This window comes from Pollicipes pollicipes, unplaced genomic scaffold (assembly GCF_011947565.3).
Source record: "Pollicipes pollicipes isolate AB1234 unplaced genomic scaffold, Ppol_2.1 Scaffold_7261;HRSCAF=8764_pilon_pilon_pilon, whole genome shotgun sequence".
NCBI classification, from domain to species: Eukaryota; Metazoa; Arthropoda; class Thecostraca; order Pollicipedomorpha; family Pollicipedidae; genus Pollicipes; species Pollicipes pollicipes.
The window spans coordinates 61854570-61864738 of record NW_023597054.1 but is presented as its reverse complement, the minus strand read 5'-3'; the positions used below and the strand labels follow the sequence as shown (position 1 = coordinate 61864738).

Sequence of the window (10169 nt, the reverse complement as noted above, 5' to 3'; positions counted from 1 at the left end):
CAAAGCGGCAAAATGCGCTGCGCCCAGTAGGCAGCCAGATGTTCTATCTCACAAAGATGCTAAGCGTTACACCTGATTATATCATGCACTTGTGTCTTAGAACGGTCAATGAGCGACTAGGGCAGTCATGTTGTCGGGTCCCGAGTAAGGCACTAGATTGCAAAGATCACCTGGGCCCAAAGACATGTCCAGGGATTTGAAACAGCGAGTGCATGTGTTCCATGTTTGCGGTTTTGTGCTAAGTTTGGCCTAGGGTATTACTGTTTTGAATATCTACGGGAATTACTTTTACTTATTCAGACAGGGTTTCATATACATGGATATGTCAAAAGAACGCATACTGAATGGCGTAGTTTATCTAACAACGCAGATTGGGTTGGATGAGATCTTTCAACTTAAGACCTTGAAGCCTGACTGTCGTTCCTGCAGCTGATGGAACGTGGGCCACTCTGACCAATATATCACAAGCAAGCTGGTACATGTCCCACACATCTGGCTCTATAGCTGGCTTTTAATGATTCAAAAGTCTGGTCTGGCGATTAATTGGTCAAACGAGCGAGTCCAAGACGGCTGCGGTAAAATGTGTCCGTGATGAACATTGTCCCTGCCTCAAATTCCTCGGCTGCGACAGTGCAGGTCCTTTGCGACAAGCTAGCCTTAGCAAGGACTAACCCTAGTGCCATCCCCGCAGAGCGTTCTGGTTTGATTTCCGCACCGACCGCGTTCAATCCTGGCACATACGCAGCAAAGTCGGCTAGTCACGTGCGTCGGGCGTTGTTCAAGGCCATGTCATTAGCAAGGCATTGCAAGGTCTTCAATGACGCCAGCTTTCAGGAGCATCGCGCATGCTCTAATGCATGAAGAGTCACCGCAATCGTAGCATGCTTTGTCGGATCACCGCGGCAAACGGACGCCACGTTATCAGCGCTTCGGTCTGCGAGCGGTCAACGCACCAGCAGATTGGGCCGTGACCCCCCTGCTGGCATTGCGCCGAGGTCTGCCAGCCTGTGCGGCCACCCGGCGACACTGGGCAGGTCAGCTCGAATCCGGGCACCTGTCAGTGGCTGACAGCCGTCGGTGGCTGACAGCCGTCAGTGGCTGAAACCCGTCAGTGTTTGAAAGGTCCGGCTCGCAGCGTACAGCTCCTGTCAGGGGCACAGGTGGCTCTCTCTAGTTTAGTTGGTGGTGGTGGTTGGGGTGGTGGGAGTGGGTATGGGGGTGAGAAACGTCATCTATCATTTATTTTTAATCAACATCGATAGGGCTAATGCTAAATTTTCAGACCTGTGTGAAGGGTCCAGCCCTCTCTTCCCCCCCCCCCCTCCCATCCGCGGTTCCCACGCCCATGCCTGCAGAGGTCACGTTACTGCCGCACGGGCTCGGACGATGACGTCACTCTCGCTGTCGGCCGCTGACGCGTCTGAGTCTGCTGCCACCCCGTCGGCAGCTGAAGTAGTTCACCTCCCCACCAGCTACACAGCACCGCCGTCTCGTCCGCCGTCACCGCACCGCATACCACAGGGTCAGCTATGCAACAGCGTCTGGGACGACTTATCGTTGCCAGCGGCTGCAGCCCATGCCCGTCAGGCGAGGGAGCTGCATTTAACCGATGCGTCAGGCAGGAAGACGGTGAGCCAGGTGTGCGCCCAAGCGTATGCACGTGCAGCTGCCACGCGGTGACGGACGTGGACGTCGCGTCCATGGGCGGTGCGTGGGCACGGGACGCGTCGCTCACCACGCCGGCCGTCCCGCCGGCTACACGTGCGGGTGAAACCTCCAGCGCAACTGCTACCTTGCCAGGACGAACTTCAGGGAGCGTCCGCCGGGCAATGTTCGCAGCGCTCGTCGTCACTCCTTGCCCCGGACCCAGCCCGCCGCCGGCTGCTGTCCGCCGGCAGTGAACCTCCGCCCTGCCCCGTATGAAAGGCGGCCCTGTCGTGCCCGCGATCTACGTGATCGGATTACGGTATCTCCAAAGACCAAACATGCGCGACCAATTTGCTGAAATAACTTCTCTATGATATGACTGCTTTCACTTTTGAGGAAATCGGTATATTTGGTGAACTCCGGCGTAGATGTACGGCATAGCGACCAGAAATTCTGGTGGAACCCAGACACAAATGCACCACTTTGGATGACCATGAACAAATTGCGTACAGGTGCGTACGCTTCTCGCTGCTCTTAGGGACGTGAAATGACACATATCGTCTAAAATGCAAGAATTTCCCGGTGAGCACTGTCCAGTTCGCATAAGAAAGGATATCGCGGCCGTAATTCCAACGGAGTAAGGACGGACTTGGGCTGGGCGCATTGACGGCACACGAAACAAATGTTTTCGCGGAAATAAGGAGAAAATGTCCCTTTTCCCGGCCATCTGCCGCGCAACGACGGTCTCGAAAACCTAGAAATAAACCCCGACACACGTAGTCATGCTCAGCGCTTGCAGTAGAAACGAGCACCATTGGCATAATCGCAAACGTTCAAAAAGCGGGTCAATTTTTGGATAGGCTCAACTCTTCTAGTGAAATTAATTACGGCGAAAGAGGCGGGTGACCCAAAAGACTGGGGTGCCCGGCCCTTAGAGTGCACCTTAGGCAGGGCACGGCTGGGATGCCCGGCCCTTAGAGTGCACCTTAGGCTGGGCACGGCTGGGGTGCCCGGCCCTTAGAGTGCACCTTAGGCAGGGCACGGCTGGGGTGCCCGGCCCTTAGAGTACACCTTAGGCAGGGCACGGCTGGGGTGCCCGGCCCTTAGAGTGCACCTTAGGCAGGGCACGGCTGGGGTGCCCGGCCCTTAGAGTGCACCTTAGGCAGGGCACGGCTGGGATGCCAGGCCCTTAGAGTGCACCTTAGGTAGAGTACGGCACCCATACCTTAGAGTGTATGGTTACCGTGCTCGGTGACCCAAGAGACTGGGATGCCCGGCCCTTAGAATGCACCTTAGGTAGAGCACGGTACCCACACCTTAGAGTGTATGGTTACCGTACTCTTAAAGGAAATATTCCACATTTGGAGACATTGAAACAAGCATGAGATAGATAGAATAAACTCACATACCCATTCATGTACTTTTAAATGGAACAGACTGCTTTAGACAAAAAATCGCTATTCAGAAAATATGGTCTTCAATATGCCATTGGTTGATTGCGTCCTGGAACGTTTTCACAACGCTGAGGTTCTACCAAACTAGCCGTGCGAAATCGTCACTCACTTGTATCATTCTAAGCTCGACGGGAGATGGCACACGGGCAGAAAGAATTCGCCGAGCCAAATAGCGTTACGTGCCCGTGTTTTAGCGCTTTCCCGTTGTGTTTTCGCGTATTTATCCGTGGGCTTAAGATGAATGTTTGCTTGTATTCACATACTCGGTTGTGATGTTATTTTCAAGTTATTCGATTACAAGTCTCACCTCCGTAATAACCACCGGGTGCAAGAACCACGTCCAACATCCTACATTATGTAGCACAAAAGAGCTTTGTAATTGAAGCTTGTAAAACTTGCTAAACATCCATTGAAAGCCAACTGATGTCCATTATGTTTGGAAATTGCTCTCACGGATTCTACATCTGAACAGCTAGGCGATATTATTCCCGGCCTTAAAGGCCGCCTGGTCTGTGCCGAGGCAGGGTTTGAAAGACATTGCCATGGCGTCATGTATGCCTGAATGATCTTGAAAATCTACACGAAAAACTCTGCACGTCTTCGCGGTTGTATAGCTCAGAAACTAGAAAGCTGTGGGTTCAAGAAGGACAGGGCTATGAACCGCACCGAATAATCATCAAAGTGCCTATGCCAGCTCAAAATCACATACAAGTGTGAGACACTCCCTTCATTCGCTTCTTTCCTGCCATTGCGACATGCAAAAGACCTAGGTAGACATCACGTGGCATTTGCACTGTTGTCTGAACCTGATTATCTGAGCCCATGTTGTCACGCGACATCCGGTCCCGTTCCCCTGCGAGCTCCTCCTTCAACGCATAGAAAACACCGCCTTGCTATCTGCCGAGAATTTATTTTGTTACAAATAATGTCTTATACAATATGCAAGCTGCGAATTACGGTTACGGCGGGCGCAAGGGGCGTCCTCGGGCGGCGGCTCTTCTCTCTCTCTCTCTCGGAAATACCCTGTACATGTTTTAACCATGGGTGCTGGCGCCGACCCGCACGGCCTCCTGGCCGCACGACGGTAAAGCGAATCGGATTAACTAGCTGTACTTGCGCACATGTGACCGTCTGCAGAACACAAGCACGCAGGTGCGAACATATTCATGTCGCACGCGCCTCACCATCAGAGGCCGTTCAGTACCATTGGCCGCCTCTGCATGAACGCCGTCCTCGCATGCCCTGGGCGATGCCCCGTCCCCAGCCCTGTTCGTTTTGCCAGTCGAGTGTCCGTGTCTGTCTGTCCGCATGAGTATATGCGCCACCAAGCGGGGCCCCAGAACTGCTGCGCTCACGTCGCTAAGGACCACCCACTCCAAAATCCACTAACTACGGTAAATGCAGCCCCCTAATACTGCACAACGGTCGGGCTCCTGTTATATCAAAGCTTTATACTGGGAGGTCAAGGTCGAGTGCAGGAGCGGTGGGGACGGAGCCCGCCTGGCGACCCTTGACCTGGGGTCAGCCGGTCGACAGCGGCCCCGTCCCACTGATATGCTTGCGAGAATCAAGCTCTAGTCTACCAGAAGCTCGGTCTTCTGCGGGCGTACGCTACAGCCGCCCCGGCAAGTCCAGGCGGTGCTCGCAAGCGCCGCCGTGCAGCCCGGCATCTGCTGGCCCGCCCCTCCCCCCCCACTCTTGTAATCACTACGCGCGCGTGCCGCGGCGCGCCGCGCGCCTACCCTGCCCCTGCCCCGGCGTCACCTAGCTACGTCCCCGCGAGGGCTGGGTGCGAACCGAGACAGACAGACAAGGTGTACTGACAGTCGAACAGACCGGGGGTCGCCCTGACATCCAGAAGAGGAACGTATTTAGAAGATTTTGGTCCCGTGTGCCTACTAAACACAGAGAGTACACCATCACTGTCCGTCGCCCGCCCCACACACTCGCTCATGTGGCCTCGCTAAATACTCGACGGTATATAGATATATGCCTACTATGTACAACACCGCAGGAGTCCCTGCACGCGCGCGAGGAGCACACTTAACTAGAGTTCTCCGAGCGTGACCAAGCCGGCGACGCACGCGAGTCAAGAGCCACCGTCGACGTCCTGGGTGACGGCACCGTCACACTGTCACACTGGCATCACGTTACCGGCCGGCGGTCCCACAGCGGCCGGCAATGGCGCGGCCGTGTGTCGTCCGGAGCTACCCGGACCGCGGCGCGGCCGGCGTGCGCAGTAGGCGGCGCGCCCCAGCGGCGTCGAAGCACGCGGCGGGCGGCTCTGCCGGCAGGCGCCCGTACGCCAGCGCGGCGCTCCGCTCAGGCTCCTCATGGAGCGGCCGGGTTTCCCTTGTGGCGTGGCCGGGGTTCGGCTCCTGGGCGGCAGGCTTTCCAGGGCGTCGGCCGGTTGCACGTCCAGGGGCGAGGCGCTGACCTGGCCGAGGTCATCTGGCCGCCGGCAGATCTCCACGCGCAGGCCGCGCCGGGTGGACATGTCGCGCAGGTCGTAACAATGCAACACTAGAATTGTAACGCGCAACAGTCCAAGGTTGACAATTTCATAGTGATATACGTGTGTAACAAACAAGTCGTATGAAATGCACCTCACGCGCGCGCGGCAGCGGGGGGGGGAGTGGGCGTCGTAGCGCGGCCCCGAACTGCAGGCGTCACCCTGCGGTCCGGACCGCCCCTGTTGGCACTGGCCACGATCCGTAGCCTCGGACGAGCCAACCCGACGCGTCCCGACCGGCCGACACTGCGGGTTCGCAGCACGTCCACGTCCACGTCCGCGTCCACGTCCATGTTCACGTCCCGACGGTGACAGCGCTGCCACGACGGCGCAAACGCGGCGCGCTCACCGAGACGCTGGCGCGTGAATCCCGACAGCGTTGGAGACTGAGTGCGGTATACGTGGTTAAGTTCACATCATATGTGCCGCGGGCAATGACTCGTGAATTAAGATGCACGAATGTTATAATATAAACACGCAGCGCCAACAGGTCGCCCCGGGCCAACGCATGTACCGGGCTGCTCAATGTCATGCTCGCAATACAAGCTCTCAGGAAAATAAGCGTTATCAGTGACTAGACGTCGAGAAAAAATGAAGATCGGTGAGATCCAAGCTCGCCTGAGGTGCGCCGCCAGACGACTCGTTACTCCAAAGCCCGTTCTAGCGTAAAACACGCAAGTGACAACACATAAAGCTCTGCACGTTTCATATGACAGTGTAATATCTTAAGTAAGATTTGAATAAATGGTACACGTGGTGCACAAAATACCCGATATGACATGAAGCTCTCTTAAAGCCCTCTTTTGATAAACGACAGTCGTGTTTTCTTGACGAAAAACGTTTGTGAAAAGCTCAGCACCAAGTATGGTAGTAGTAAAGAACGTTACCTACCACCATGCACAAACAAGCTATGGTCTATTATCCATAACCGAGAAACGTAATTGCAGATAAAGCTGACTCTCGCACTCACATAGGAACGAGAGTGATGCTATGAAGGTGAATAAGCGGCACCCTTTTATCTGGTTTTCCAACTTAAGATATTCTTATTCCCTATGGTCATAGGTTACTCTAATAATGTATATCGTCTCTCCAATTTTTGGAATGCTCCTACTCACTTCTATCACCTAGCTCGACCTCTCTTCGTGTACATTTCTCCATAACCGAAATGTCCCGCCTCGTTTCGCATGTCAACCGAAGGGCACGTACAGTCAGCGCCACCTGGCCCACTCCTCAAACAAAGCTTGTGCTGTATCACTGCAGATGTCTCTGAAGGTCTCCCGCCCGGCATGGAGCCAGCAGTCTTGCGCAGGGCGCGGCGCAACAATAAATACTCAATAAATACCGAAACACTACTCAGAGCTCCGGGTGGACCCGCTGCCAGCCCGCCCGCTAGATGGCGACTATTGCGCAGCTGCCACGTCCTCACTGGAAGTCACTTTTGAAGAAGCCGAGCCGAGGTGGAGGTCGGAAGGAGACGGAGCGCACGCGCCGGTTCCGCCGCGGCGCCGACGGTGGCGTCACTGGTCACCGCGCGGCCGGGCCAGCCGACGGCGGAGCGCATCTGCAACAGGCCGCACATGTCAGGCTCACGCGGCACGTGGCACGTGATGGAGAGCCGCGTGGTGTCTGGCAGCAGCAGAGATGAACCCGAGCTCGGGGGAGAGAATGGGTCGCAGGGGTTTGACGCACGCGGCTATCAATCACTGGTGATCACCCCGAACTGCTCTAGCGCAGTCCTGGGTGACCTCGAGCTGTCTAACGCGTCACAGTTCTTGCACATGCGCGCCGCATGTGGACAGTAACGCATCAAAGCCGCTATATTACATGCAGGCACCCGCCTCCCATATTTCGTTATTCGCCCATGGAGGACTAAATGTAAGCAGTTAATCTCGTTTAACTCCACAATGAGCGAGGAAGCTAGAACACGAGAAACATCTAATGTCACTAATACTGCCTACCCGGTATGACAACATTGATATTCAGATAGTGTGGCCAACTGAATACATAAAAAATGCAAGGGATTCCAGTCATACATACCCATCTGTTTGTTTAATCTGCCACGGCAATGGCAGAATTTTGGGCGAATATAAAAGGACACCAAAACATTCATAGGCTTGATGTTCATGTTTAACCGAATATATCCGCAACAATATTAAGGCTGGCTCTCCATCATCTCCGATTCAGTGGATGGCTTTGCTACGCGCGAATTGGACCAACTAAAAAAATGCACACATCTGCTGTTACCGTTCGCAAATGTTGCGCTCAGGGTGCTTAATTTCGCCTTCTTTTCTTGGTTCACGATACAAAGAGAAGCACATCGAAAGAGTAAAACACCGCTAAACACCAAATCAGGAACAGATATGAAACCGAACAACACGACACGTCGGAGGCAGCACACCCAGGGTCAGCACTCCGGCGTCGCCTATAACCAACGCCACCGCCACCTAGCAAACAATGCGGGCAACGAACGACAGCCAACGCGGAGAAGTGCGACCACTTACTATGCGATTACAGCCAACAGTTTTGAGCACCGTTCATCGCTGATTTAGGCTGAAACCGACGCGGTTTGGTTAGAGCTTAGCACCGTCGGTGAAGTTTGCCTATTCTAAGAGGAGAGTTGTGGTATGAGTAGGTTTGGAGCAGAGTCTGAGCAGTCTGACTCCGCTCGGAGTCAGCAGAGTCTGACTCCGAGCGGAGTCAGACTCTGCTCAGGAATGAGCGAAGCAAAAACTAGGATTTCCCGAAGTGACGTCTTCGTAACCGCTGTAATTTATTTCCTTAAACCATTTCAGATGCCAAGTCACCGTTCAATCCCCCATCGACCAGCACTGTGCTCCCCTCTGTCCGTTCAGTCGGCACTGGAGGCCCGCTCAGCTGTTGGCCGCGCATACGCACGGAGTCCCGCAGCCTCCGTTACCGCCAGGGGTCTCTGCCGGTGCGAGGCGCCCAGGCCGTCCGACGCTCACCTGCGCAGGTGGCGCTAGTAGGGCCGCGAGGCGTCCTTGGGCCGCTTCAGCTGCACCTTGAGCCGCTTCATGCCCACCTGGAAGCCGTTCATGGCCTGGATGGCCGCCTGCGCCGACGACGGGTTGTCGAAGCTCACGAAGCCTACACAGAGACGTAGGGCGGGATCAGCCTCAGGCGGGCGGCGGGGTGCGCCGCTGGTGAGAGGGACGGGGACGCAAGTTCTAGCGGAGGGCGGGACTGGACCTTCGGTGCGACGCGGGACGACCCGAAGCACATTTATTTTCGGTTCTCCTCGCTCCGGTCCACACCTAGGAAAGGGCTTCCACTAAAGCATGCTGCCGTCTGTGGGACTGGGGACGCGAGTTAATTCGATAGAAAATGACTGGCGTGCCCTTAAATCCATCAGTTCGACTGCGCGATGCCAAGAAGCAACACAACGGTGAGGAACCAATCAGCCCGTCTATTGTATTCGGTAATGAGCATCAGCTCATCCCTTGAAGTTCCTCTACAATCCCGACAGCACTGTGGGATTTCCCCAACTGGCCCTCCGGGGATTTCATGTTTCCGAAACTGATTGCTTCCTATAATGCCTCCCGATTGGAAATGTTGCGGCTTCGGCCGTGGCACGACGACGGCCGATTTGTCGCGGTCGTTATGCCAACTCACCGAAACATTTGCTCTGGTTGGTGGCGCGGTCGATGAAGACTTTCGAGGAGATGACATTACCGAACGGCAGGAACATCTGCATTAGCTCCGCGTCGCCGAACTCTTGCGGCAGATGGTAGATGAAAAGATTGCACCCCTCGGGGCCGCTTATGCTGCACCCTGGCGGATGATGTCGGCGTTTAGAAAGCGAGTTTTGCCGTTAAAGTGAATTGCAGTGTGCATTAATCGTTTTGAAATATCTATCACGATTAAATATCTGAATAAAACACGACTGCACAAATGGTGGAATTCAGCTAATATGAAAACTTTGTATGCACCAGCGCTTTAATGTTACAACACAATCGTCAGATATCTAGGCACGGAGCATGCGGATGGCCTATCCAACACCAGCCATCTCGCATGCGATGGTTTACCAGCGCGTACCCCACCGTCGCGACAACACATTAGCGTGACTTTCAGTCGCCTGACGCACACGTAACTAACACGTAACGGTAAGTGCGGTGAGAAAGCCGTCAAGCCAGTTATAAAGCGATTGGACAGTGGACACAAAGGACGAGCAGCAAATGGTGACAGGTTTATCTGGCGCCGGTAGTGCGCCAGACTCAGATAGTAATGATCAAGACAGTGGACTCCGGTCCCATAATGGTCTCCATGATATGCCGGGAGAATGGAATGCAATTCGGCGTAAGTGCACAGGCACGCCTTTTGTCGAACAGCACCAACGACCACCTTGGGTTGACAGGTTGGCCGGCTGCTATTTGGGCCCCTACCAGCCCACCACCCCAAATGCAAACACTGAAATATTTAGGCGGTCCAGGCATGTACGGGGACACATGGAATACTTCAACTGGCGCTGGCCCTTCGTGCCGCGGTTTCAACATGCATCACGGCAGGCATTAGGACCATGTCCTGGGGAGCCACGG

The 10169-nt window shown here is 54.9% G+C and overlaps 1 protein-coding gene across 3 annotated transcripts in view; it reads right to left on the bottom strand.

The window, feature by feature from the left end:
- Positions 1–3995: 3995 nt before the first annotated feature.
- LOC119112090 (CUGBP Elav-like family member 3-A) overlaps positions 3996–10169 on the bottom strand; it is a 167842-nt gene continuing 161668 nt past the window's right edge. For 2 of the 3 annotated variants that reach the window (XM_037236092.1, XM_037236094.1), the window contains exons 12-14: positions 9247–9405; positions 8580–8721; positions 3996–7174 (exon numbers count right to left, since the gene is read on the bottom strand). In XM_037236092.1, coding sequence (XP_037091987.1) covers positions 8594–8721; positions 9247–9405 — 287 coding nt within the window. In that variant the 3' untranslated portion in view covers positions 3996–7174; positions 8580–8593. Of the gene's footprint in view, positions 7175–8114; positions 8164–8579; positions 8722–9246; positions 9406–10169 lie in introns of all 3 variants that reach the window. The other variant, XR_005095680.1, reaches the window with a different exon arrangement.